Raw genomic sequence first — 27,394 nt, forward strand, 5'->3', positions numbered from 1 at the left:
CGCTGGCCACCTGCCCCCCATGAGGAGCCCCGGCTCCCCTGCACCCGTAGGGCGAGCGGCCGGTGGGGACTCAGCGTGGGACCCTGCCTTCCTCCGCTCCCACGATGGCCACCAGTGGGGAACAACGGGGGAACCGGCTTCCCCTTTGACTCACGTGTTGGGCAAGGCCGGGCTTTCTCCTCACGAGGCTGATGTCACCCCAGGCTCTCTGTCCCCAATATAAGTCCCGGCCAGGCTGGGGCACGGGGACGGGGTCTCCTCGGCAGTCGGGTGTCCCGTAGCCATGTCCTCTGCTCCAGATTCCAGGTCCCGGTACCATCCCCAGGGTGCACCAGGGCTCTGGCTCCTGCTCCTGCTGATTCCCTGCATGCCCGTGGCCGGCACCAACCCCGGCATCAAGGCCCGGCTGACCCGGAGAGCGCTGGAATTCGGTGAGTCTCATGCGCCTGACCACCCATGGGTGGAGGGGAACCTTACCCAGACTGCCTGGGGTGGGATGCAGGGGTGTCCTGGACCCATCCGCTTGCCCCGCTGGAGCCCCAGCCCCTTCCCTGGCGCCATCCCCCAGATCCCTGCTTTTCCCAGGCCAGCAGGTTGGTCTGGAGCTGCTCCAGTCGCTGCTGCAGAAGGAGCACGAGCTGAACCTGAACAGCTCCTACCACAGCCCACTCTTGGGGACGCTCACCTACACCGTGCCCCGGTAAGAGCTGTCCATGGGGTCCCTGTCCCCATTCCTGTCCCTGTCCTTATTCCTGTCCCCATCTCTGTCCCCATTCCCATCGTTGTCCCCATCCCTGTCCCTATTCTTGTTCCCATTCCCATCCCATTCCCATCCCATCCCATCCTCGTCCCCATCCCTGTCCCTATTCTTGTTCCTATTCCCATCCCATCCCATCCTCGTCCCCATCCCTGTCCCTATTCTTGTTCCCATTCCCATCCCATCCCATCCTCGTCCCCATCCCTGTCCCTATTCTTGTTCCCATTCCCATCCCATTCCCATCCCATCCTCGTCCCCATCCCTGTCCCTATTCTTGTTCCCATTCCCATCCCATCCCATCCAATCCTCGTCCCCATCCCTGTCCCTATTCTTGTTCCCACCCCATCCTCGACTCATCCCTATCCCTATTCTTGTCCCCATTCCCTTCCCATCCCATCCTATCCTCATTCCTATTCTTGTTCCCATTCCCATCCCGTCCCATCCTTGCCCCCATCCCTGTCCCTATTCTTGATCCCATTCCCATCCTGTCCTCGTCCCTGTCCCTATCCCTTCCCTATCCCTATCCCTGTCCCCATTCCCGACCCATCCCTATCCCTATTCTTGCCCCATCCCATCCCGCCGTGCCCCAGGTGCAGCCGCGAGCCCAGCCTCTCCGTGTCCGCAGGATGCGCATCCACGAGCTGCAGGCGAACGACTCCTCCGTGGACTTCGTGGAGGACGTGGGCGTGAGGCTGGTGGTGCCGCGCGCCCGCGTCCGGCTCAGCGCCGAGTGGGGAGCCCGGCTGGGCGCAGTGTGAGTCCCCCCAGCACAGGGATCTGGGCGGCTCGGGGTGGCTCGGGGCCACCGCCGTCCCCGCGCTCACCTGCTGCGTCCCCAGGCAGGACAAGGGCGTCGTCGAGCTCCACATGCACGACCTGGCCGTGGCGACGGTGCTGGGGGTGAGCGCGGACGGCGAGGGCCGCCCCACGGTGTGGAGCGCCGGCTGCGATGCCCATGGCACCCACCTGCGCTTAGAGTTTCGCCGTGGACAGAGGTGACGCCAGGACCCCCATTCCCCTCCTGTCCCCGCGTGTGGGGGCTCCTCGGTGCCCCGGATGGGGTGGGGGAATGGTGGGGTGCCAGGGGGGGATCTGAGGGCCCTGCTCTGCCCCACAGCTGGCTCTACAACCTGCTGGCACCGCTGCTCCAGAGAGTCTTGCGCAAGGAGCTCAACAAGCAAGTGGGTGCTCGGCCCCCCGTGCTGTGGGTGCTGGTGTCCCTGTCCCCCCTCTCCTGGGGGCCCAGTGAGTGGCTCATGACCCCCATCCCTGGGCTCACTGTTGCCTTACTCGTCTTCCAGCTCTGCATCGCGCTCCGCAACAGGGTCCACAGGCTGGAGGCTGCCCTGAAGGACATGAAAGGTGGGTGAGGGGACTCTGGGGACCAGAGTTGGGCTTGGGGGCGTCGGGCAGGGTGGTCTGGGGGGGCTGTGGAGGGAGCAGCTGCCTAGCCGGGGCTGCAGGACCCCGTTGTGGGGCCGGATCCCAACTCCCCCCAACAGCCCCCGTGTCCCTGCAGTGCCCACCCCGCTGAATTCCATCGCTGCCATCGACTTCTCCCTGCTGGCGCGGCCAGCCATCGCGGCGGAGCACATGGACATTGCCATGAAGGTAGCACCATCCTGGGTGTCCCTGTGCCAGCAACGGGAATGGGGGGCGCGGGAGCCAGGCTGAGCCATCCATCCATCCATCCATCCATCCATCCATCCATCCATCCATCCATCCATCCATCCATCCTTCTGTGCAGGGGGAGTTCTTCGAGGTGGGCAATCAGCAGCACAGCCCCTTCTCAGCGCTGCCTGTGGCGCTGCCCACGGCGCTGCCCACAGCCCACGAGCCCATGGTGCTCTTGGCCATCACCGAGTTCGTCGCCAACTCAGCCGCCTTCACGTACTTCTCGGCCGGGGCCCTGCGCAGGAACATCTCTGGGAGCACGGTAGGGACCGCTTCGAATGCGGCTGTGGGGCAGAGCTGCCTCATGGCCCCAGCACCCTGACCCCTCCACTGCCCTCCAGCTCCCGCAGCGATTCCCGCTCCAGCTGAAGACCCAGAGCATGGAGATCTTCGCCCCACAGGTGGGCACCGGGTCCCCGGAGATGGGTGGGGTGGCTGGGTGAGGATGGGACACAGTGGGATAGAGCATGGGATGGGATGTGGGATGGACAAGACAAAAGATGGGGCACGGGAGGGATGGGGCATGGGGTAGGATGCAGGAGGGACAAGACACGAGATGGGATTCAGGAGGGGTGGGACACAGGTTGGAACGAAGGCAGGATGGGACAAGAGGAAGGATGGAACGCTGAGAAGATGGGTCACAGGCAGGACAGGAGGCGTTGCCCACCCTGCCTGCACCCACCCCAGGGCAGTGGTGGGGCAGCTGGGAGCCACGGTGCCGGTGATGCCAGGCAGCTCCGTGCCAACCCACCCCGCGTCCCCCCAGCTGCAGGAACAGTACCCAGACCAGCCCATGGAGCTGCTCCTCTGGGCCCGCCAGCAGCCCCTGCTCTCCTGCCTCCCCGATGCGCTGCACGGGACCCTCTTCGGCTCCGCCGAGGCCTTCGTGGTGCTGCCCAACGCCACCCGCGTCCCTGTTTTCCTGCTGAACATCGTGAGTGGATGCTCTGCCATGGCACGGGATGCGGCACCTGCACCCAAAGGGCTTGTTTGGGACCAGCCTGCTGATGGCCCTGGCTGGGGACGTACTGGGTGATACTGGGGACATGCGGGGTGACACTGGGGACATACTGGGTGATACTGGTGGGGACATACTAGGAGATAATGGGGCCATGCTGGGTGATACTGTGGCCATGCTAAGGCAATGCTGGGGCCGTGCTGGGGAGACGCTGGGCAATACTGGTGAGCACTCAGACGCTGCCAGGGCGATGCCGAATGATCCAGGACAGTGCCGGGTGATGCCAGGGTGACACAGGGGGCCAGGCTCTCTCCGGATGTTTCCAACCTCTCTCCTCGCTGTAGGACGCCAACGTGACAGGGAAGCCGACCCTCAGCGGCAACAGGCTCGGGGCCAGCGTGCACTTGGCAGAGTGAGTCCCCAGCCCGGCCACCCCAGGGATGTCCCCGAGGCGCGATCCCTCTGCTCTCCATCGCCGCCCCTGTGCCTCCATGGCCCCCGTACCTGCTGCTCAGACCCATCCGAGAGGATGAGAGGGAATGGCTTCAAGCTCCACCAGGGGAGGGTCAGGCTTGACATTAGGAAAAAGTATTTCATGGAAAGGGTCACTGGGCACTGGAACAGACTGCCCAGGGAGGGGGTTGAGTCACCTTCCCTGGAGGCGTTTAAGGGACGGGTGGACGAGGCGCTGAGGGACATGGTTTGGTGTTTGATAGGAATAGTTGGACTCGATGACCTGGAGGGTCTTTTCCAACCTGCTGATTCTATGATTCTATGATCCTGCCCCCGGCTCTCCTCCGTGTCCCCCATCCCCGGTTCCCTGGGTGGCGTGGGGCTGGTCTCTGGCTCCTTTGGGGGGCTCAGCCCCCCGCTGTCCCGGGAGGGGACGCTCCCCATTCCGGTCCTCGTGCTCGGCTCTCACCATGTGCTCTCCCTCCAGGCTCAGTGTGACGCAGGTGATGACACAGGTGGGACCAGTGGAGGTGAGTGGCCGTGCTGGGTTGGAGGCCCATGGGGGGTTCTGGGGGTACAGCGAGGGGTCCGGCAGGGGGGATCTGGGGGTGCAGCCCCCGTGGGGAGCTCAGCCCTGGGCACGCTAGGCTCAGGTGTCACCTCATCTGCAGGTGCAGAAGCTGGAGACGCTGCTGAAGTTGGGGCTGCGGCTTTTCGGGGTGCCCTGGGCCAACAGTGAGTGCTGTCCCCGTCCTGCCCCCCACCCCCTGGGCTGTGCCCCCTCCCTCACTCGTTACTCTCCCCACAGGGCGGCTGCGGGCTGGCATCCCCCTGCCCGCCCCGCGCGGCATCAGCGCCCGCGACCCCCGGCTCTCGCTGCACCAGGTGGGTGCTGCCCCGACCCCTCTCTGTCCCCCCTGTCCCCCCCCCCCCAGCCCCCCTCTCACCCCGGCTCCCCGCAGGGCTTCGTGCTCCTCACCACGGACCTGGGCTACGAGCCCTGAGAGCCACCGACCACCCACCAGAACCCCCCGGGCACCGATTAAAGCCGGGAGAACGGCTCAGCCTGCGCCGGGTTTGGTGTTTGGGGAGACCCTGCGCGGGGGGCCCCATTCCCTGGGCCGGGGACCCCCAAACCCGGGCCGGGGCTGGCTCCCTGCAGCTCCCAGGCAGCTTCACACATCGCCCACGGGAGGGGGCTGGAGTCCATCGCCTCCTCCTGCATCCCAGCAGCCCAGAGGATGGGCTGGAGTCCATCGCCTCCTCCTGCATCCCTCTGGCTCAGGGGATGGGCTGGAGTCCATCTCCCACCGCATCCCTCGGGCCCAGGGGATGGGGCTAGAGCCCATCGCCTCCTTCTGCATCCCAACAGCCCAGGGGATGGAATGGAGTCCATCGCCTCCTGCTGCATCCCTCCGAATCCCAACAGCTCAGGGGTTGGGATGGAGTCCATCTGTGCCCATCGCATCCCAACAGCCCAGGCAGGGGCTGGAGTCCATCTCCCACCGCATCCCAACAGCCCAGGAGAGGGGCTGGTGTCCATCTCCTCCCTCCGCATCCCTCTGGCCCACGGGAGGTGCTGGTGTCCATCTCCTCCTTCTTCATCCCAACAGCCACAGGAGGGGGCTGGAGTCCATCTCCTCCCTCCGCATCCCTCTGGCCCACGGGATGGGCTGGAGTCCCTGTTCTCTCCCCGCTGGAGCCCATGCTCTCCCATCGCCTCGCGCAGGACGGCACTGGTGTCCCTGGTCCCCACCCCGCCGGTGTCCATCACCTCCCAACACCCCGTGGCCACCACGGCTCCCACCCCGACCCTCACGCATCCAGGGTGGGCAGTGGGGCAGGAGAAGTTTTGAGCTGCTAGCTGAGATCCTCCTGCCATGGGGATGCAGGAAATGGAATCTGTTCCGACGCTGGCAATGGGCAGTATCCTCCTCTCCCAACCCCTCTGGACCAAGACCAAACCCTCTCTTCCCCAGGCAGGGAGAGGCTCCCTTCCCAACCATCCCTCCCAGCTCCTGCCCCAATCCCTGACACCACATTCCCAAAGACCACAGCACCACCAGCAGCTCCAATGACAAAGAGTTTATTAGTGGACTCACCCCGCACCTGCAAACCAAAGCGTTCGATGGGCTAATGCTAAATCCTCGCGTTCCACGCGAGCCTGTGCTCAGCAGCCAGACGGGACCCTTGGGAGCATCCAGATCCCCCCCTACTCCGCCTCCATCCCACCTTGGCCTCTGCAGGGAGCACGGCCCCACACATAAATACGGACAGACGAGATAACAAAAATAGGATTAAAGAGTATTCACAAAGGAATTAAAACCTACTCGGATCTGTACAGCACAGCGCGGGCGCGATGGACACAACGAACAAGCCCGCCTCAAGAGCTGGTGGTCTCCGAAGGATGAGGGTGGTTATTCTTTTGTTTTTTGGAAGCTAAATTTCAGCTTGAAGCCTGGAGATCCCGGGCCCCAGCGGCAGCAGGAGCAGCGCGGGGAGGGATAAGGGGAAGCCAGGCAACCTCTGCCACTGCACACATCCGTCACAGCCACGCCACGGGGACAAGGAATTGCCTGTGCTATGGGGACCGGCAGCGATGGGAAGCAGGGGAGAGACTAGAGGTTCCCACTGTTCCCAAAAAGGCTTCGTGGTGGCCAGGATGGCTCTTGGCCACACTGCCCCCATGGACCAGCCCCGGTGGGGCCCCCAGCAGTGCTCCCTCCTGCCCTTTCCACCTCCAGCTCTTTATTCCCGGAGGCTGTGGCCCCGGCTCTCTGGAAAAGCCCCTTGTGCCGGGGGCCAAGCACCTTCCCCTCGCCTGCCTCCCTGTGTTGCCACCTGGAGAAGAGGGCACAGAGAGAGAGGTGCCCTGCCCCACACAACCTACATTCAGAGGGAGGGGGAGGAAGAGGAGGAGGATCCCTTCCCACATCATCCTGGCATCCAAGGAGAGAAAGAGGCCCTGGGGTTGAGGGCAGAGCTTCTCATCCTGGCCTCTGCCTCTTCCTTGCAGCTCAGGGGACAAGCTCTGCCTGGAGGAAGCGGGGATAGGAAAGGGATGCTGCATCCTATTGGGTATCCTGCCTCCTCCTAGGGCCGGAGATGGGGCCACGGAGCCTGGACCCTCGCTCTGGCTGGGGAACCTTATATTAGTGACACATCTACACACACGCACGCACTCACACATGCAAAAATAAGTCTGTTTATTCTCTTCAAAGTGATCTAGAGGACCCTGGGGGCTTGGGTGCCTTCCAGCCAGCACGGGCCCAGCTGCCAGGAGCTCCCCAGCACCGGGAGCCGCCAGCTGAAGTGCGGTATTGGTCTCAGAGCCTTTAAAACACAACGGAACAGTAAATAACAGGGGCTACGAATAAAAGGAGCTGGCGGCACGAGGGAGGAAGCTCCGTGGAGCGGGAGCCGGAGGGGCTGCCTCCCCCCGCGCCGGTGACGGTGCTCAGGAGCGGAGTGTAGTGAACGTGGCGGTGAGGGCGCAGCCGTCCCGGTGCTGGGGGACGCGGCGGCGGTCACTTGCGACTCAGCAGGGATCCCAACAGAAGCACTCCGGCCACCGTCACCCCGGTCAGAAGCCATTTGTTGAAGGTCTCCTGGCCCTTCCTCACCTTGGCTGCAGCGTCGTTCCCGTAGAGGTCCACAAACAGCGCCTGTGGGAAGAGAGGAGCAGTGAGCAGAGAAATGTTGCTTTCTAGGGCTCCTTCCCCTTCTGCGGGAAGGGGCAAGGAGGCTGCCAGGCTCCTGCTGGCAGGGAAGTGGGGACAGGGCCCGGGCAGAGGGCAGACGCCTTGTGCTTCCTCGTTCTGAATCACACACGGAGGCGTTGAGGGAAGCACAGGACCAGTCATGAGAGTGGGATGCCAGAAAGGATTTGCAAGAGGAATATACCACGCGAGCAGGGCAGGAGGTGCATCACGTGTGCCAGGCTCTCTAAAATTAGCATGGAAGTGTGATAGAAATCATCGCAGCAGGAAAACGCAAGGCTTTATTCCACGGCCGAGGCCTGGAGGAACAGCAGGAACGTTGGTGCCAACACTGTACACCCTCCCTCCACACCCTTGCACCTCCCGCTCCCCACTGCTGCATCCCAGCGCTCCCACAGCCTGGGTTACTCTGCAGCATGAGCTGGATTTTGAGAGTCTCTGCAGCAAAGGCAGCCACTCCGGGTGCCGAAACTCCTGCCTTCCCTCAGGCTTCTGGAGAGAGGGCCAAGCACAAGGCCTGGCCAGGAATGCAGTCACTCCGGCCCCGCTCGTCCGAGCTGGCGGCCTCCAGCCCTTCATCTCCAGCAACAGCGAGAGCCAGGTGGATTTCAGCAGAGCGGCCGCACTGCATACGGCCACGGTCCCTGCGAGGGAGCGGTGTGACACGGCTGGGGACAGATGGTCATGGCCTGGACAGAGGATGTGGAGAGCAGAGAGAGAAGACTTAGGGCTGAACTGCTCCCAAAAGAGGCTCTTGGAGAGCATGACCCCACCTTGGAGCACCGTGACGAGAGCTGCTGGAACCCCTGGGCCACACGCAAACGGAGCTGGGAACTCTGTGTCCCAGTAGCTCCCAGGTTTATCAGGGCCAAGCAGGAGCACTGGGGCTGGAGGGAGACGGAGCTGCAAGCTCTGGGATCACCGGCAGCGTCAGCAGGCATCAGCACTGGCGCATTTTGAGCCCATCTTCCCAGCAATGTCCCCTGCTCCCTGATAAGTGAATGCAGTTCCAGTAAACCGGCTGCTCTGGGAACGCAGATAAGCCTGGCTGACGCTGTGCCTGTGTCACGCCTCGCCACGGCCTCCCTGGATGCAGGAGCAGCATCCCTGCCTCCCTGTGCCTCCCACAGCCCCCGCCAGGAGCTGTGGAGCACAGGACCAGTGTGGTGCCCAGCTCATGGCTTGGATCAAGAGGCTCTTCAGCCAGGGGCCTCTCCATCCCTCAGGGAACGGCCCCCAGCAGAAGGCAGTTCGCTTTCCACTGGGGCTGCCAGCTGGCATGGGCCCCGCAGGAATGTGCAGGATGGTGGCTCCATCCAGGGAGAAAGGCGAGGGCTGCTGCCCACTCTGCCCGGCCCCTCGCCCAGGTAACGGCCATGGAAACGCTGCGGGAGAGGGACGGGAGGAGAGCCCAAACCCATGGAGGGGATGTGTTTAATTACGGCACAAGGAATCCCTCTGCTGACAGGTGGTGATGAGCAGTGGAGTGGTGACAGAGCACGGCGAGGGGGAGCAGGCTGGCAGGGATGGAGGGAACTGGGGCACAAGGGATGGGTTTGTCCGGAACTGCCAGCTGTGGAATGCCTCCACCACCCCAACAACGCCCCTCTGTGCCCTCTGTGCTCACCAGGAAGGTCCTTCATAGAATCATAGAATGGTTTGCATTGGAAGGGACTTCAAAGCCCATCCTGTTCCACCCCCTGCCACGGGCAGGGACACCTCCCACTGGATCAGGCTGCTCAAAGCTCCATCCAACCTGACCTTGAACACCTCCAGGGATGGGGCAGCCACAGCTTCCCCAGGCAACCTGGCCCAGGGCATCACCACTGTCACAGAAAAACTTTTCTTCCTAAGATCTCATCTCAATCTCCCCTCTTTCAGCTGATAATCATTCCCCTTGTCCTCTCCCTGCACTCCCCGATCCAGAGCCCTTCTCCAGCTTTCCTGGAGCCCCTTTCAGGACTGGAAGCTGCTCTAAGGTCTCCTCGGAGCCTTCTCTTTTCCAGGCTGAACAACTCCAACTGTCTCAGCCTGTGGATCATCATCATTTCCCAGCCCTTGGATCATCTCCGTGGCCTCCTCTGAACCTGTTCCAACAGCTCCATACCCTTCTTACATTGGGGATTCCAGAACTGGAGACAGGGCTCCAGGTGGGGTCTCACTAGAGGGGAATAGAGGAGGAGAATCCCTCCCTTGCTCTGTGGGCCACGTTGCTTTTGATGTGGCCCAGGATAAGGCGGACACACATCCCAGCTGCACAGACACACCCCTCGGACACTCACAGCGCCTGGTGCTGCAGGAGGAAGGAGGCTGTGCAGGCTCCTCTTGACCCACAGCAGGGGACATGCCCACCGTCCCCAGGGAGGTGGCAGGGGCCCTGCTGTCACCCTGTGCCGGGAGCCAGGCCGGCTGGCAGCTTCTCCGTGTTATGTGGCAGAGAGCTTGGGGAAAGGCAGTTCCAAGAAGCCTGTTTGAAGCTCGTACTTCTAAGAAAAGGAAGTGTTTGCTGAACAAGAGATAAATGGCGCACGGTGAACCGAGAGCTATCGGGTGCTACAGGCAGAGAGCAGCAAGACAAGAGCCCACCACGACAGGGAGGGGACGCAAGCCTCTCTGCTTCCCCTGGGAATGAAGCAGCAACCGCTGCAGGGGACTTGGGAGGAGAGTGCCGTGGCCTTCCTTAGGGAATTCAGCCCCTGCACAACTGCGATCCCAGATTTGTCCCCTGGGAATGACGATCCCAGAGCAGGAGGAGTGGGAAAACGGGCAGGAGCATCCTCCCTCCCCATGCTGGAGGCCGGCTGAAGGTTAGGGAAAGGCAGCTTGCTCCGTTCCCACACCAGCCCACACCTCGGCCGCTCGGCACCTGAAGCCCAGTGCTCCCAGTACCGATCCCGACCTCCCCGGCCTGGTGTTTGGGATCTCAGGCTTGTCTGGACACGTCCAGATATTTCTGGCCTCCTCCAGTCACCTTTATCTGAGAGGAAATATTTGGAATTCCTGAGTAGATCACAAGGACTGTGGTAGCAACAGCACGTCAGTGCCTGAGCTGCCCCGGCCAGGACAGGCTGTTCCAGGACCCAGCACCCGTCATATCCCGTCCACCCCGGGGTGACAAACGCGGCCGAGAAGAAGATGCTCTGGGGCAAGCGATGAGGAAGCAGCGAGAGGCTGTGCCTAGACAAAAAGCAATCTCCAGGCTTCGCCTCTCCCCCTACAGCGCTGGGGAAGGACATGATATTTTCTAGACTTCCCTTCAGCCACGCAAGCTGTCTGCAGGAGACTGAGGATCAGGAGATCCTGACCCACCGGTACCCACCACCCCACAGAGCAGGGCCAGGGAGGGTCTGCAGTGCCCCAGATCGCAGCCCAGCATTGCTGGGGATACAACAACTGTTTAAACACTCCCCAGTGATGATACGTGACCTGGCAGTACAGAAAAGAGGAGCAGGTTTGACCCAAAGTGCTCTGTCTGGAGTGAGAGAGCAGATCCATCAAGCATGAGGACAATATTCACAGCCTGGCCTGGAAATGGGAGGAGAATCATAGAATCATGGAATGGTTTGGGCTGGAAGGAACTACAAAGCTCATGCCATGGGCAGGGACACCTCCCACTAGATCAGGTTGCTTCAAGCCCCAGGGCCTCCCCAGCCTCAGAGCAAAATATTTCTTCCCAAGAAATCTCCTCTTAATCTCCCCTCTTTCAGCTCTAAACCGTTCCTCTAGTCCTATTCCTGCACTCCCTGAAAGAGCCCCTCCCCAGCTTCCCTGGAGCTCCTTTCAGGACTGGAAGCTGCTCTAAAGTCTCCTCAGAGCCTTCTCTTCTCCACACTGAACAACTCCTATGCTCTCAGCCTGTCCTCATACAGGAGGTTCTCCAGCCCTCGGATTATGTCTGTGGCCTCCTCTGGACTCACTCCAACGGCTCCATGTCCTCCCAGTGCTGAGGACTCCAGAGCTGGACCCAGGGCTCCAGGTGGGGCCTCAGAGGAGAGCAGAGGGGCAGAACGGCCTCCTTTGCCCTGCTGGTCCCACGCTTTGGATGTATCCCAGGACACGGTTGGTTTCTGGCCTACAAGCGCATGTTGCTGGCTCACAAGCAGCTTCTCATCCCCCAGCACCCCAAGTCCTTCTCCTCAGGGTTGCTCCCAATCCATTCTCCACCTAGACTACATTTGTGTGTGGGACCACCCTGACCCAGGAGCAGGACCTTGCCCTTGGAGGTTTCAGGCTGATGCTGGCACCCACCCGAGGCTCAGCAGGTTCCATTCACCAACAGTTCCCCAGGCCACGTGGGAGGGGAATAGTTGCCAGGTCCCATTCACAGCAAGCAGGGCAGCGTGGGTTCCTCTTTCAAGATAAGCCCTAGCACTTCGGGAGAGAGAATTTGGTGAGTGACACCAAACCGCGCGGGCAAGGGAAGGAAGCAGATGTGGGCTGTGAATCCCCATCTGGTAGTTTGCGAGCCAGTGGCAGAGTGGGGAGGGAAGGACAGAGTTAGGGTGCTCAAAGCTTCCTCTGTACAGGGGGGTGAAGGCTATGGAGGTCAATGAGGCACCAGCACAAAGCTCAAACCAGCAGAGAAGAGCTGGGCTACCTGGACTGCTCACCAGTGGCACTCAGTCCAACCTCAACAGGGAGACTCTCCTACAAAAGCTGCCCTGGGTACCCTCAGCACACACCAGGGCCTTCCTCATCCAAGGATCTCCACATGTTTTATCCAAAATTTCTTGGTTCTCCAAACCCTCCTTGTGGGATACAATTAAGAGCGGTGCAGGGAGGTGAAGCACTTTGCTCAGAGTTGCATCCACGCCAGCAGCGTGAGCCATATCTGACTCCCACTCCAGGCATTCTCGTCACGAGGCAATGTTTCACTTGAAAACAAGGCTGTTTCTGTTCTACCTTTGCCGTAACTACAGCTGTGTCACTGCTAAGAGGTCTAACACCAATCGCCGGCCAGAAGCGGAGTCATCTGGATGACCAGACGTTTGTTAATGAGATGCTGGGAACAGTTTTGTGCCGAGCAGTGAGACAAGCACTGAAAAAGAAAGGCAGCAGCTCAGCACAGACCACAACAAAGCCCTGAGCCGACAGCAACCTGCTCCCCCAGCCCCTTCGCGCTGCCAGCTCACCACGTGGGACCGGCAGATGCAAACCTGGAGGTGAAACACAGCGGGGAAAAAGGCAGCTGAGATCTTTCCGAAACAAAGAAAACATGGGTATTCCCAAAGGCTGCCACTTGGATCCTGTAAACACCGCTCGGCCGGTCCCTATGCACTGCTGTGACAGCAGAGGAGGCACCTTGGGGGCTCTCCCTCTGCCCCGCTCCCCTAGACACCGCACCTATGGGAGCCCCTCAGTGCACCCAAGAGGAGGGCAGTGGGGACACCCAGGGGACTCATGCCCAGCACACAGCACCTCCTGTAGCACCCAGCCTGGGAGCATGCGGAGGAAACCTCCCATCCCCAGCAGAGCTCTCGGAGCTCCTCTGGATCCCCAGCTTCAGCCTGCTGGTCCCAGCCCGTGGCCCTGGGCAGGCTGGGGCTGAGGCTCTGGGGACAACACGCTGCAGGTGCAACCACTCCAGAGACCCAGCTCCAACTGTTATGCAAATGGTGACCTCCAGGGAAGCAGCTGCTGGTCTCCATGACAATGGCAGGGAATGCAGCCCATCCGCTCTGCTGCCTCCTGCCCTGGGAGAAGGCTCTGCAAGCAGAGAAACACACAGCTCTGAGGGACACAGCCATAATAAACCCCAAAGAGTTCATTAAGTAAGGATATCCCCGCTGTGCTGCACCCTCCTCTCACTAGCACTCTCCTTCTCTCCCTCTCCTCCACCTGAGCTCCTTCTCTCTCTCCTTCCCCCCCTCCTCTCCCTCTGCATCTTTGTCTCCTTTTCCTCCACCTCATCCTCTCCCCTCCCCTGTCCTCTCCTCTCCTATCCCTCTTTGGTTTTGTCTCCTTATCCTCCTCCTCTCCCTCTCAGTCTTCATCTCCTTCTCCTCCTCTCCCTCTCTGCTGTCCCAGCCCCAGCCATGCAGCAGGACAGTGGGGAAGCTGCCCCTGCAGCCCAACCAGCCTGTGGGGCTCTGGCCTCACCAAGGGCCAGAAAAGACCAGTTTCTGGTCTTTGCTAACCAGAAACAAACCCTCACCAGCACATTCCAGCCCTAATCCTCGCTGCGGCAGCCTCCTGTCAAACTGGGTTCATCAGCAGCTCCAGGAAACCTGCAATAACCCCGCACCGCTCAGCACAATTCCAGCATTTTCCAAATGCACGCAAGGGGCTCCGGAGGCAGCTGGAACCCCCGTCCCTGCGCCGGGGGGCTGCTGCTGCATGGAAAGCAGGGAATTGTGCTCTGTGTTCCAGGAATGTGCTGAAACATTCATGGGGACTAAAGCAGGAGGCGGCAGGAATGACTAATCCACTTGCATCCATCTTTCATCAGCGTTGCTCCCAGCACTAACCGGGCCGAGGGCTCCAGGAGCCCCGGACGGCGTTGGGCGCGCTCGGCAGCACCGGGCAGCGGGACGGCTGGCAGGCGACAAGGCTTCGCTACAAAGGCACAGCCAAGAACACATTGGCTGAGCCGGATCCACTCAAGAGATTAGCACCTGCTGGGAATGGGATTGTTTTCCAAAGGGCATTAAGTGGAAGAGGCCAAGGAAAGACGGTCTCTCTGATGCTTCTCCGCACCGGACAGATGGTGTCTGAGCCCCCGCCTGCCGTTGTGTGAGGGGCACGTTCGGGGGGCAGGGGGAGGCTCCGGCTTTAATTTCACGCTTATCCGCTGCCTACGGTGCCAGGGACCCGAGTGCCATAGCGGGCTCGCTGCTCCGGACCAGCACCTCGGCAGGGTCCCTGCACCGGGGAGCGCAGCTCAATTTTCACCTTGTCATGGCTGTTCCCAGACGTCAGCTCCTGTGCAATCGCACCCTTGTGTAACACTGGGGAAACTTCACGTGTGCCCGGCTGCGGAGCCACGTTCCATCCCAGCCAGGGGCCAGGTCCTGCGATGCCAATGGATCTGCCCGGCTCTCAACGGCACCGGGAACCGGACCCAAACTCACCCTGCAGGGAACAGCGGCATCATCAGCACCCGAGCGAGCGAGGCTGGGCACTGCGATGGGTCTAGGGATGAACTGCCTGGTTCTCCCATCTCGAGCCACTCTCCAGCATCCCTGAGGAGCGCTGGCCACGTCCCAGCACTTCCCACTTTGGCCCCAGTGCCTCATAAGGCTGTTGTAATTCTTACATGTCACTTGAATGAAAAAGGGGAAAGGGTGGAGGTGCAGGAAGAGGAGGAAGATGTGCTCATTCTGTTTTCGCTTCCTGTTAGCCCACATGAAATTGCCACTGATCCAGGGCACCAAGTCCATCTTAGCAAAACCCTTGCTGACTTGAGGGCAGGAAGCAGAGAAGGCAGCTGAGGCAGCAAACGCGGCAGAGGGCACTGAAGCTGGAGAAGGAGACTTTGTGCTCTGCCCTGGGCTCCTCCACACATGTTGTTGCATGAAATAATCACTGGCTGGTGCACTGGAAGCTTCTAAATGAGGTCAGCTGCTCTAATATGAGATATTAGCTCTCCAGCAAGCTTAATTCACTGGTGAGCCACACTGTGACAGGGTGAGTGCACTTGCAACACAGCTATGATGGCCGATTTACAGGTAGCAACACCTCATTTTCTCCATACGTAAGTCACACATCACCCACACACCCAGCTCCACATCCTAGCTCACAAATGGCACTGGCATCATCTGGAGCACTAACGGAGCCATGCAGACAGCTATCCTGCTCCACCTGAGTGTGGCCTTAGCCACATTCCAAACCAAACCAGCTCCATGTCATCCCGGCCTCTTCTCTGAGCTTCCCAAAGAGCCCTTCACCCTCCAGCAGGGAGGAAGACCCTTCCACACTCCTTCAGGAAGCAGCCAGCTCCAGCGAGCAGCCCTTGTGTGTGCAGTCCTGCTCCAGGAGGTCACCTCCTTACACACCTCCTGCCCAAAGCCCTGCCTGCTGCCAAGCTGCCACGTTTTGCAGAATTGGCTTTCAGCCGTAAGAGCACCTGGCTGGCAGAGGAGCAGGCAGGGAGAGCCTCCTCGCTCTTTGTTCTCGGCCAGGTGGAGCAGGGAGCAGAGGGCACCTGCCTCGGTTTTCCCCCCTGTAGCTCAGGACCAGGGCCACGAGCCTGGGAGCTCCGCGCCCGTCCTGCATCAGGAGCTGGGGCAGAAAGGCTGAGCCCAGCCCTGCTCCCACCAGAGGCTCCTCATCTCCCAGGCTCATCTCCCCCGGCAGGATACGATGCCAGGAGCGAGCTACTAATTGGATCTACTTAAATCAGCAGCTACGTCTGCAGACACAGCTGAAACGCAGGCTTGAGCAGGAAGGAGGATAATGCAATAAATCCAAGCAGCTCTCCCCAAGGGAACCACACAGAGCCCTGAAACCTCCCTCTCTGCAGATACAGCCCACTACCCTTCTGCAGGCATCCTAGGCAAGCGGTGGCTGAGAGAGAAACCAGCCCAAAGCCTCATGAAATGCCAGGCTCAGCCAGGTCTCTACTCCCAGCAGCAAAGGGAAGGCAGAGCAGTTGCAGTACCACGTTCAAACCATCCCCGTGGCCCCCGCTCTGGTTTCTGCTCCGGCTCCCACTCCTCCCTCCCTCGCTGCCCCAGAGGCAGGCAGCAGTGCGGAGCTGGAGCGTGCTGGGTTTCCCATTAAAGAGATCCTGAGAGACAGCACTGGGCTGGTACACGTGAGCACGTGTCCGAGTGGAGGCACAGGCGGCTGGAGGGATGCAGGCTGCACAGAGGAGCTGCGCGGGCGTCCCTGCCTGCGGGCAGCCCTTCCCGGCACCGTGCAGTCCTCCGAGTCCTTCTCTTTTTTTCGCTCACTAAATTAAACATGAGGATCAAATAAGCAAACTACCCCAAAATAATAATAAAAAGCAGCGGAGCGTTTCTGCAGCACAACTAGGTCACAGCTCCCCGGCAGCCGCTGCTCAGCCCCTCGAGCCGCCCGGGTTCAAAACTGACATCTCTCTCAAAAGCTGCCTCCCGAAACCCACACCTGCTCCCCCAGAGCCCAGCTGGAGCAGCTGCTAACGGCTCTGCCCTCACTCTGCTCCTGGGGCAGGGGAGCTCTTCTATCCCTCACTAAAAGACAATGAGAGGCTGGAGCGTGTCCAGAGAAGGGAACGGAGCTGGGGAAGGGTCTGAAGCCCAGGGGTTCTAGGAGCGGCTGAGGGACCTGGGGCTGTTTAGGCTGGAGAAGAGAAGGCTGAGGAGAGACCTCATCGCTCTCTGCAGCTCCCAGAAGGGAGGTTGTGAGGTGGGTGTTGGGCTCTTCTCCCAAGTAACAAGTGACGGAACCAGAGGAAACGGCCTCAAGTTGTGCCAGGGGAGGATTAGGCTGGATATCAGGAAATATTCCTTCATAGAAAGAGTGGTGAAGCCCTGGTAGAGGCTGCCCAGAGCAGTGGTGGAGTCCTCATCCCTGGAGGGGTTCAAAAAATGCGTGGATATGGCACTTCAAGACAAGGTTTGGTGGCCACCATAGTGTTGAGTCGATGGTTGGACTTCATGACCTTAGAGGTCCTTTCCAACCTCAACAATTCAAAGATTCTTCTCCCCACTGGATGCAGCGAGGGCCAGCCCACATCCTGCACCACCCTGTGCACCCAAAGCCCTTGCCTCCCCTTGCACGGGAAAGCTGCAGCCTCTAGGAATCGCATCCCCTCAAGGAAGCTCTTGGCATCCCAAGGACAATGGAGAGCGGGACTTCAGAGAGCTCCTGCGCCAATCCAGGTGGGGAGCGGGGAGGAGGAGCGGTTTCCCTGCCCAAGGCCAGGGCAGCGAACCAAGGAGTGCCCTGGCACAGGGACATAGCTTCCCTTTCATGCCTCCATCACCCGGCTTAATCTTTAGTCGCGCGGAACAATAGCGCTGAAGGGAAACATCCCTCTCGGGAGGGCGGAGGAGGAGAGCATCGTCGCTTTCCTGGCAGGCACAGGCAGAGCCAGCGCAAAGAGCTCACCTTGGCACCACATCACAGCGGGCAGGCGACATTCCCACTGCTGTAGGAGGCACCAGAGGGGAAAGAGCAACTGCCCCTGGCCCCTTCCTGCTCCCACAGCAGAAACCACCGTTAATCCCTCACCTCTGGGTTCAGCAGGTCTGCAACGCTTCCACAAGCGATATCTATTCCACCCCTTCCCCCAGCTCCTCCTGGGAATACTCCGGCTAGAGCTGCTAGAGAAACGCTCCTTGGAACGTCAGGATGGGGCTGTGCTTCCAGCCAGCAGCAGCTTGGCAAAGATCAAAGGTGAGAAGCTCAAGCAAGGGCCTCGAAGCATGGTGCCACCATCCAGCCTGTCCTGTGGGTGTCCCACTGCTCCTGGGGGCAAACCACATACAGAAGATCCACAGAAATAAGGTGCAGCGCCCCGGACACATACAGAAAGCTGCAGCTTCTACAGGGGAAGAGAGAGCAGGGCATTCCCTCCCACCCTGCGGGACACCCAGCTCCGGCAGGACATCCTGCTGCTCCAGTGGGACCAGGAAGAGGCCCCACACAGCGCGCAGGACTCGGCTCCGGTTTCAGAGAGAAGCAGGATGATCAGCAATAGTGACATTACCAAGAGCAGCTGTGAACACAGAGCAGCAAGAAACCGCTTGTTAATTATTTCACAGGTCTTTTTTTTTCACATTGCACTCCGATCTTGGGATTAAGGAACCTCAGAGCGCTTTATGAATGCGAGTTCCCAGTGGCTCCCCTGGGAGGGAAGGAAATGCTATCCCTTTGGCTGCAGGACCGTGGGGTTAAGTGGGATGCCAAAGCCACAGCCAGAGCCAGACAGGAGCAATCTGGGAAGGTAATCCAACTGCACCGCACACTGAGAGAACGCAAGGAAAACAGGCAGGGCCCCAGAGAAGGAGGACGGAGTAAATGGGGCGAAGAGCAAAGCTCTGCAAACTCGCCTCTGCGTCGCTCTGGGTCTAGCGGCAGGAATGGTGCTACGGGCTGGGCAGGAAGCTGCAGTGGAAGTCATTCCAATGGCATTTCCTGGAGAGCGCTGCAGCAAAGCCGCCCAGGTCGCGAGCAGAGCGAGGAGCTGACAGGGATCCGCACGCTGAGCCCACACCTCCAGCCACCAGTGAGGATACAGCTACCCAGGACACACCGGGCAGGACAGTCAAGAGAGGACGAGAGGGAATGGCCTCAAGCTCCACCAGGGGAGGTTTAGGCTGAACATTAGGAAAAAATGTTTCACATAAAAGGTCATTGGGCACTGGAACAGGCTGCCCAGGAAGGTGCAGGGCACCTTCCCTGGAGGTGTTTAAGGGACGGGTGGATGAGGCGCTGAGGGGCACGGTTTAGTGTTTGATGGGAATGGTTGGACTCGATGATCCGGTGGGTCTTTTCCAATCCGGTGATTCTATGATCCTGCCAAAAGCTCCTGCAGCCAGCGGGGAGCACCCAGCACTGGGACATGAGGCACTAAGCCGGTGTGGGGAGAGCAGGTGATCACAACAGGGGCATTGCTTCAGCTGCAAGGGATCCATAGACTGTGAAATCATCAGAGGACAAAGCAGAAGGCAAGAGCCCAGCCAAGCTTCACAGACCCCTGGGTGGGATTCCGAGAGAGTGAAGCACAGTCCTGGCTTCTCCACAGCCACCTCCAACAGCCAGTGCTGTGCACACTGCCAGGAGGCAAAACCGATGGCAATGGAACCAGCAGTGTTGGGGCATCCCAAAACCCAAGGTGTTAACACTCAGAACAGCAGAGCTTTGGCAAGCAGCACTTGCCCCAGAGGGAGCTGCACAGAGCTGTGTCCCTTCAGCATGTGGCGGGCACTCCTAGCACAGCGCTCCTCTCAGGGCCTACAGGCACAGAACGCAAGCCTGTACCTGGCTCAACCTGACAAAGTGTGAGGATCCCAGGAGCAGCCAGATAACACGGTGGCTGCAGGGATGCCGTCTGAGGGCTACCTGGGCTGTGGCACAGGGCCAGCACACACTTCCGAAGTGCTGAGACTAGAAGGCCAGCCCTCAGCCTGAAACCATTGAGAAGGCTGGAGAGCGCAGGACGTGATCCCAGCTGCGCTCCATCAGCTGACATGGGCTGAGTCATTTCCTATCATTCAAGAAAAAAAATTAGAGAGAAAATGAAGTTTGCTGTATTGACAGCTTCGAAGGGTTTTCCCCAAACAGAACCACAAGCTTCCAGTCCACCATAGAGCGACACAACACAGCCCAGCGCACTGAGCCTTGCGTGGCCGGAGCCAGCAGAGAGCAGGGAAGCAATCCACCCTCCTAGCCCAGCTCGTTGGGGTTCAGATGTCACCAATGGGTCACAGAGACACTGTCTGCCTTCAGCCCTGGCCTGGCACGGCCCCTTCACACTGGTCTCCACCACACTCCTTGCACACAGGACACCTCTTGCCTCCACGCCCACAGATCCACGCCTAGGCCCCCATGGAATATCTCCTCAAACCCAAATGCAGATTTACAGGCAGGAATTTATAAATCTGCTCACTTTCCACTCTCAAACAGGTTAAGTATGGTCACTACAGCCCTGCCTGCCAGGATCTCTCCTGTTCACCCCACGCTTCCCCCTCCTGCAGCCTTCGCTCAAGGACGTGGCTTAGTGGTAGACAGGCATGGTTGGACTCCATCCCAAAGGTCTTTTTCCACCAAATGATTCTACGGTCCCATTCACCACTCCTCTGACTCCCAATCCCATTGGGATCACTGTCTGAACACAGGAATCTGGTCCTGGTCAAAGCAGCTGCCCCAGGACAGCCTCCTCTCTGGCTCTGGGTATTCAGCGCCTGCCCTGGGTTCCTCATTTCTCTGTTCTCCGGGTGTCAGCCTGCGGAGCCCAAGGCATAGCTACTCAACATGACAGAATGCACCCACATTAAGGCTACGTAGCAAGATGTGTAATTCCCCGACCTCAAAAATGTCTTTTCCAAGAAACTGATATAGCCCAGCATGCTGCAGAGGCCCCTCTGGAGAGCAAGCCTGCACCCTGAGGCCACCTCGCGCCTGCCTTTGTTCCACTGGTGAGGAATGAAACAGAGCTCTGGATGCAAACGGGGTGTGTGACACTCAGGACAGAGCTGAGCTGCTTCCCTCTCTCGGACGGGCCTTCCAGGAAGAGAAGCGCTCCAGAACAAAAACCATCCGGTCCCTGCCAAACCGGCCTGCCAGAACTTGCATCCTTCTCCTGCTGCACCTCCCAGGAGAGCTTTGTTTGCCTGGGACAGGGTGTAACAGCTCAGATGCACCAAACAGGCTCCCTGTGCAAACAGGGGGGCAGGAGAGGGACCGCTGTGTCCCCAGCGAGGGCAGGGTGGCACTCTCTTCCTGCAGGGAGAGCTGGCAGCGGGCCAGCCACTTTCTCTCTGCAGCTGGAGTCGCGCGAGAGCGAAGCTGAGCAGAGCATCCCCACACACGCTCTATGCGTGAGGCACTCGGGAGCTCTTATGGCCCCTGCGGAGCAGCAGGGCTGGCCTGGAGAGGGGACACGCCGAAACCTCAACACGGGAGAGATGTGCAAGTGTTGGAGCGAGTCCAGAGGAGGCCACAAAGGTGATCTGAGATCTGAAGCACCTCTGCTACGAGGAAAAGCTAAGAATGTTGGGGTTGTTCAGCCTGGAAAAGAGAAGGCTCTGGGGAGACCTTAGAGCAACTTCCAGTATGGAAAGGGGCTCCAGGAAAGCTGGGGAGGGGCTTCTTCCAAGGGCCTGGAGTAACAGGACAAGGGAGAATGGCTTTAAATTGGAAGGGGGAAGATCTAGATGAGATATTAGGAAGAAATTATTTACAATGAGGGTGGGGAGGCCCTGGCCCAGGTTGCCCAGAGCAGTGGTGGCTGCCCCATCCCTGGAGGGGTTCAAGGCCAGGTTGGACGGGGATTGGAGCCCCTGATCCAGTGGGAGGTGTCCCTGCCCATGGCAAGAGGTGGAACTGGATGGGCTTTGAGGTCTCTTCCAACCCAAATCATTCCATGATTCTATAAAACACAAGGAAAACTACACCCAGGGCATTAAATGAGCACCCACTGAGCTGGGGTTTGCAACAGGCTGGCAGCAGCCCCTCTGCCCAGCCCTTTCTTTGGAGGGCTTGAGCAGATCCTCCCCTCGTTACAGCCTGTACCCCCCTGTCTGACCTCCCTGCTGCTACCACGCAGCAGCTGAGTGAAGTCAGAAGCCTGGTTCAAGGTCAGAAGCAGACATCAAGGCTGTTCCCCTGGGTGGGAAATAGGGCTACCGGTGATCTTCAAAGCAAGAGCTGGTGGGCAGGTCAGAGAGAGAGGAGTCCTGACCCTCCTGCAATCTCTTGAACAAATATTTGCTCCAAACAATGAATTTACAGACAGACAAAAAAATTGAAGTCTCAACCATGGCTGGGGGTGGGGAGCAGAGAGAGGAGGTATTTCATTCCCCGCAAGCAGGGACCAGTGATTTTCCACCAGTGATTTAATCTAAATCCCCCAGAGAGTTCATTTACAAAAAATCACATTGCATTATCGCCCGGGTCTCCAGGATACAGCCCGATCGTCACTAACAGCAACAGCCACGCTAGGCTTGGAAACCTCCATTTGATCACTCAATTCCAAGACTAATCTGTGGCTTTAAAAGCCAACGGCAGAGGGAGGGGGACGGAAGGCAGCGTTGGGCCAGGGTTATCTGCAGGATGAGAGAGCTAATGGGGCAGACAAGGCAGAGGAAAGGGCCGGGACAAGCAGATCCTGGTCATTAATCGAAACCAAACCCTCTCCTGCTCAGCCCCACCCAGGCAGTGCCCCAGGGCGGCCGCATTCCTGGAATTCCTGCACCCTGGGTGAACCTGCGTCCTCTCCCTGCCTGCACCCATTTCCCCTCTTCTCGGGGTCCCCGGCGTGGCTGGCAGGGCCCGAGGAGCTGGGGGGCTTTGTAGGGCCCCAGTGCCGCTCCTCCCTCAGGAGGGTCCGTGGCACAACGCTGGGGGCACCGATTCCTGCTCTCCTCAAGACATAGAGGCCTGGCGATGGGATGAAGGGGACCGAAAGGCTTTAGCTCACCAGCGAGGCGACCCCCGCCAGCGTGAACTCTCCCCAGTGGGCCCCAGTAAGGGTCACACCAGCAGGGAATCGCTGAGATGCAGCAAGGCAACTCGGACATCTGCAGGTCGTATACTGCCCGCTGGCAGTCCCAGGCAGCACGGCACAGCCGGACCCGGCATTTCAAGAATGCTTCCTGCAGAAATGCTTATTCATGTTAATACCTCACTCCTGGAAGCCGGCAGGGTTTGCAGCTGGGGCAGCTGGGAGCCTCGCTCCCTGCCAAGGCAGAGGCAGCTATAGGTTGAGCAGCTCCCTCAGCCCTGGGTTCCAGCTCAGACGGGCACAGGCGCCCACCCACCCACCGCGATTCGCTTCCCCGCGAGCACGGCAGAAAGCACAATCCTGTCTCAGGAATGAAGAAGTAGCTGTTACCCCGGCAGACCGCAAGCCAGAGTGCTGTGCGCCCAGAGAGGAGGAAGCTCCACTCGTGCTGCTAAAGGACACCAGGAACATGTCCAAAAGAAAACGCTCTCGCTTCAAGAACAAGCCCGGATGACATTTCCAAAGGCTCTTGGGAAACCAGTCTTTTACATAACATCCAGGGAGGAGGAGTAGAAACAGGGATGGAGGAGGACATGTCTGAGTGTAAACCATGTCACGGAACGACCCCCCTTGGGGCAGAGCATTAAAAGCACCCATCCCTCGCACCCCTTGATCTCCCTGCAAGGTCTAGGACGTGCGTTAGCAGAAACACGGCAAGGAGCCGCGCTCCAGTGTGACCGGCACCGCTGCCGGCCTGGAGCAAGGGAGGGCACGGGCAGCCATCCCCACCAGAGAGAGGAGTTCTTACCCATCCGCCATTCTCCTGGATCCAGGGATCTAGGTGGTCGGTCAAGTACGTGGTCATCCAAGACACAATGCGTCCCACCAATACCCGCATCTCCTTGCTAACGCTCTCCACGCACAAGGCTCCTCCGAAGGAAAAGAAAGCCACGATGCGACCCCAGTTCACTCCATCGCGGAAGAGTTCGTTCACTACCTGCTCAAAGCTCTGGTACGCCGTGGCGGGGGTGATGTGGAGCTGGGAAGTGAGGTCGCTGAAAGCCCGCCGGTACCTCAGCTCGAACTCGTCCCCCGCGTCCCGCAGCGCCTGCCTCACATCGGCTGCTAGGACGATTTCATGGACTTCGAGGCTGCTCCGGTGCAGGGCGGCTCCGTTCACGACGTGGCTGGCGGGCGGGTGCCAGGAGGGGCTCCCGTTGAGGACGCCGTCCATCTCGGCCTCCTCCGCCGCAAAGACAGTCCTGTTCTCATCCTCCTCCACCAGCTGACTCCAGCTGTATCCCACCTGCGAGAGCTTGTAGGAAACAAAGTCAATCACTAACTCCCGGTTACTGCTGGACATTTTCACACCTGGGGCGCCCTCAGAGAGTCCATGGTCCGGAGCACAAGCAGATCAGCAAGTCCTGACTCCGCTTCTCTTCTTCACGACCGATGGAAGCATCTGACCTTTGCACAGACAAACAGCAAAGAGGAGAGAGGCAAAACAAACGGTTAACGCTATGATTTTTGGACGCGATCCTGCCGTTAACACCGACAGATTATCATTCAAACCGACAGATTATCGTTAGGCTGAGCTCAGCCCGCAGCTCAGCACCGGGGGCCACGGGACTGAAGCCGCACGGAGCCTGCACCGCGACGCCCACCCCCCACCCCCCTCCCGGGAGGCCAACCCCGAGCCCCAGCGGAACCGCGAGCGGCCCCCGGTCCCGGTCCCTCACCGGGCGGCAGCGGCTCCGGCTCGGTGGGAGCTGCGGGCCGGCCCGGTCGCGGTCTCCGCCAGCCCCGGAGCCGCCGGGGAGAAGGGGGAGGCGGCGGCGGCCCCGCCCCGGCCCCGCCCGTTAAAGGGCCCGGCTGCCCCCGCCCCCGGCCCACGCGTTGCCCAAGGGCGAGGGGAGCCCCCGGTGTGACGGTAACGGCGGCGCGGCCCCCGCCCCCTCTCCCCGCAGGCGGACAAAAGCCGCGGCCCCGCGATTCCCCGGCCCCGGGGCCGCGCCTGCCGCCGCCGCCTTCTTACGGGAGCGAGTCCGGTGGCGGGGAGCGAGGCGCTGCCGCCGGGCCCGGGACGGGTCACACAGGGCGGGTGGGCTGCCCCCCTCTCTCGGCCCCGTCCCGCCCCTCGCGGCCACCGTACCGGGGCGGGGCGGCCGCACGGGGCCGTGCACGAGGGCCCGCGCCGCCCGGGCAGCCAATCAGGCGCCGCGACAGCGCGGAGGGGGAGGGGACAGCGGCGCGGGCTCCTCTCATTGGCTGAGCCGCGCGTCGCTCACGCTCGCCCCGCCCCTCCCCTTCCGCCGCAGCCAATGAGGCGCCGCGAGGGCCCGGGGGGCGGGGCCAGCAGGCGGGCTCTCCCATTGGCCGAGCCGCGCGTCGCTCAGGCTCGCCCCGCCCCGCCCCTCCTCACCTCCTTGGCCGGTGGAGAGGCCGGCTCCTTCTCGTCCCGGCCGCGCGGGCCCGGCTGGTAGCGACGCCGGGGGTGGCCGGGAGCCCCGCCGGGGCTCGGCCCGCTCAGCAGCGGCCGTGGCCGCGCCGCATCGCCCAGCCGAGCGGCCGCCGCGCTGCCGGGGGGGTGCGGCAGGGCGGGAGGCGGCGGCAGAAAGGGCGGCGCGCATGCGCGAGGGGGCGGGGCCGGAGCGGCCTGCGGGGGCGAGGAGGGCGCATGCGCACAGGGGCCGAACAGACGGTGGCGCTGGGGCGCCCCCTGGCGGACGCGCGGGGCGCTCCGGTGAGGGGACGGGGCAGCCAGCGCTGCTCTGGGCAACCGGGGCCAGAGCCTCCCCGCCTCCCAGCAAAACATTTCTCCCTAAGATCTTATGTCAATCTCCCGTCTTTCAGCGGAAAAACCGTCCCCCCTTCTCTCTTCCCTGCCCTCCTTGATCAAGAGCTTTCTTAGAGCCCCATTCAGCGCTGGAAGCTGCGTTAAGATCTCCCTACAGCCTTCCCCAGGCTGAACAACTCCAACTCTCTCAGCCCGTCCTCATACGGGAGGTGCTCCAGCCGTCTGATCATCTCCGTGGCCTCTGCTCCCGCTCCAGCAGATCTGTGTCCTCCCTGTGCTGAGGCCCTCCAGAACCGGACGCAGAGCTCCAGGTGGGGTCTCAGACCAGAGCAGAGGGGCAAAATCTCCTCCCTCGCCCTGCTGGTCCCCTGCTCTGGATGCAGCCCAGGACACGGGTGGTGTCTGGCCTGCGAGTACACACAGCACTCCTTTTCTCAATCCATTCTCTGCCCAGCCTGGGTTTGTGCTTGGGATCGCCCTAACCCAGGCACAGGATCTTGGACTCAGCCCTGTTGGACCCCGTGATACTCTCACAAGCCCCTTCCCCACACTACCCAGCTCCCTCTGGCTCTCAGTGCCCACTTTCCTTAACGTTGGGGCTGCCCTACCCCATGGCCCCGCCCTCCGCCAGCTGATTAGTCATCTGGAACATCACTCAAAGCTCCTCCGTATGTGATTGGCTAAGCCCTCCCTCACTATCCCTCATGGGAGTTGTAGTTCACTTCCGGATCCCACACCCTTGCGCTGAGGGCTTGGAACTACCTTTCCCGTCAGCCTTTGCGCGCAGCCGGCGGTTCCTCGGGGCAGGGCGTGTGCTCACATCCGGGTCTCCTGGCGCGGCGGCCAATCGGGCCGCGGAGGGGGCGTGGCCAATGCGCTGATTGGCCGGTTCGGACCGCGGTGCGGTTTGAAATGCGTTAACGGCGGGGGGCGGGGGCCTGGCGGCGGTTACCGGCGCGGTCCTGGGCCGCGCTGTTGAGGGCAACGGAGACTGGGGGTCGGTGTCTGTTACTAGGCTGCGGGGCTGAGGTGAGTGGTGCTGGGCACCGGGGCCCGGCCCGTTACCGGGCTCTGTGATGCTGGGGTGAGCGGAGCTCGGTCGGTGGCTCCGGGCACCGGTGCTGTGGGGATAAGAGCCGCGCGCTGGGCTGGCGGCCCCTGGGTGCCTCCGCCGAGGACAGGCCGGGAGAGCTGGGGTTGTTCAGCCTGGAGACGAGAAGGTACTGGAGACCTTAGAGCAGCTTCCAGTGTTGGAAGGGGCTCCAGGGAAGCTGGGGAGGGTCCCTGGATCGGGGAGGGCAGGGAGAGGGTGAGAGGAATGGTTTTCAGCTCAAAGAGGGGAGATTGAGATGAGATCTTGGGGAGAAATGTTTTTCTGTGAGGGTGGGGACGCCCTGGTCCACGCTGCCCAGAGCAGGGGTGGCTGCCCCATCCCTGGAGGGGTTCAAAGCCAGGTTGGATGGGGCTCTGAGCACCCTAAGCTGATTGGAGGTGTCTCTGCTGCTGCAAAGGGTTGGACTGAATGACTTTAATGTTCCCCTCCAACTCAAACCGTTCCCATATCCTGTATCACTCTGCCTAGGCCAGCGAGGGTGTTGAATGCCCAGCAGAAGCACTGGATGTATAGCAGCACATTGTCCTGCACCTCCCTCAGCCCTGGGGAAGCTTCTCTTGCCTGTTCCTCATTGTCCACCCTAGGTTTTAAGTCATAGAATCATAGAATAACCAGGTTGGAAGAGACCCACCGGATCATTGAGTCCAACCACTCCCACCAAACACCAAACCATGTCCCCCAGCACCCTGTCCACCCGTCCCTTAAACACCTCCAGGGAAGGCGACTGGCTTCAGATCCTCTATGCATCCTGGACTGTGTTTTCTGCTTTCTGATCCTGTTAGGACTTGGCATCAGCGACATCTGAAGCTCCTGTGCTGTGGTGTGATG

At 60.7% G+C, this 27,394-nt stretch overlaps 3 protein-coding genes across 9 annotated transcripts in view; 1 reads left to right on the forward strand and 2 right to left on the reverse strand.

Moving 5' to 3' along the window:
- Nucleotides 1-27,394, reverse strand: part of SOX12 (SRY-box transcription factor 12) — an 80,951-nt gene that overhangs the window by 35,902 nt on the left and 17,655 nt on the right. The window lies entirely within an intron of this gene.
- LOC138728282 (bactericidal permeability-increasing protein-like) lies at nt 135-5,994 on the forward strand. 4 transcript variants are annotated; one of them, XM_069871510.1, is made up of 15 exons: nt 135-431; nt 586-700; nt 1,383-1,511; nt 1,597-1,752; nt 1,875-1,938; nt 2,059-2,119; nt 2,277-2,368; nt 2,505-2,693; nt 2,773-2,832; nt 3,198-3,365; nt 3,734-3,801; nt 4,330-4,372; nt 4,514-4,577; nt 4,651-4,727; nt 4,805-4,927. In XM_069871510.1, exons 1-15 carry the CDS (start codon nt 284-286, stop codon nt 4,844-4,846), a joined length of 1,476 nt encoding a protein of 491 aa, XP_069727611.1. In that variant the 5' UTR covers nt 135-283; the 3' UTR covers nt 4,847-4,927. The 4 variants fall into 4 exon arrangements, with proteins under 4 accessions (XP_069727611.1, XP_069727610.1, XP_069727609.1 ...); XM_069871508.1 differs by adding an exon at nt 5,103-5,994 and having other exon boundaries at nt 136-431; nt 4,514-4,727; nt 4,805-5,055; XM_069871509.1 differs by having other exon boundaries at nt 4,514-4,727; nt 4,805-5,273.
- Nucleotides 5,913-25,254, reverse strand: BCL2L1 (BCL2 like 1). 4 transcript variants are annotated; one of them, XM_069871606.1, is made up of 3 exons: nt 25,078-25,254; nt 23,464-24,122; nt 5,913-7,507 (listed from the first exon to the last, which is right to left on the reverse strand). In XM_069871606.1, exons 2-3 carry the CDS (start codon nt 24,016-24,018, stop codon nt 7,370-7,372), a joined length of 693 nt encoding a protein of 230 aa, XP_069727707.1. In that variant the 5' UTR covers nt 24,019-24,122; nt 25,078-25,254; the 3' UTR covers nt 5,913-7,369. The 4 variants fall into 4 exon arrangements, with proteins under 4 accessions (XP_069727707.1, XP_069727705.1, XP_069727709.1 ...); XM_069871604.1 differs by lacking the exon at nt 25,078-25,254 and adding an exon at nt 24,691-24,842; XM_069871608.1 differs by lacking the exon at nt 25,078-25,254 and adding an exon at nt 24,691-24,822 and having other exon boundaries at nt 23,464-24,117.

Source organism: Phaenicophaeus curvirostris, chromosome 18, assembly GCF_032191515.1.
Source record: "Phaenicophaeus curvirostris isolate KB17595 chromosome 18, BPBGC_Pcur_1.0, whole genome shotgun sequence".
Lineage (NCBI taxonomy): Eukaryota > Metazoa > Chordata > Aves > Cuculiformes > Cuculidae > Phaenicophaeus > Phaenicophaeus curvirostris.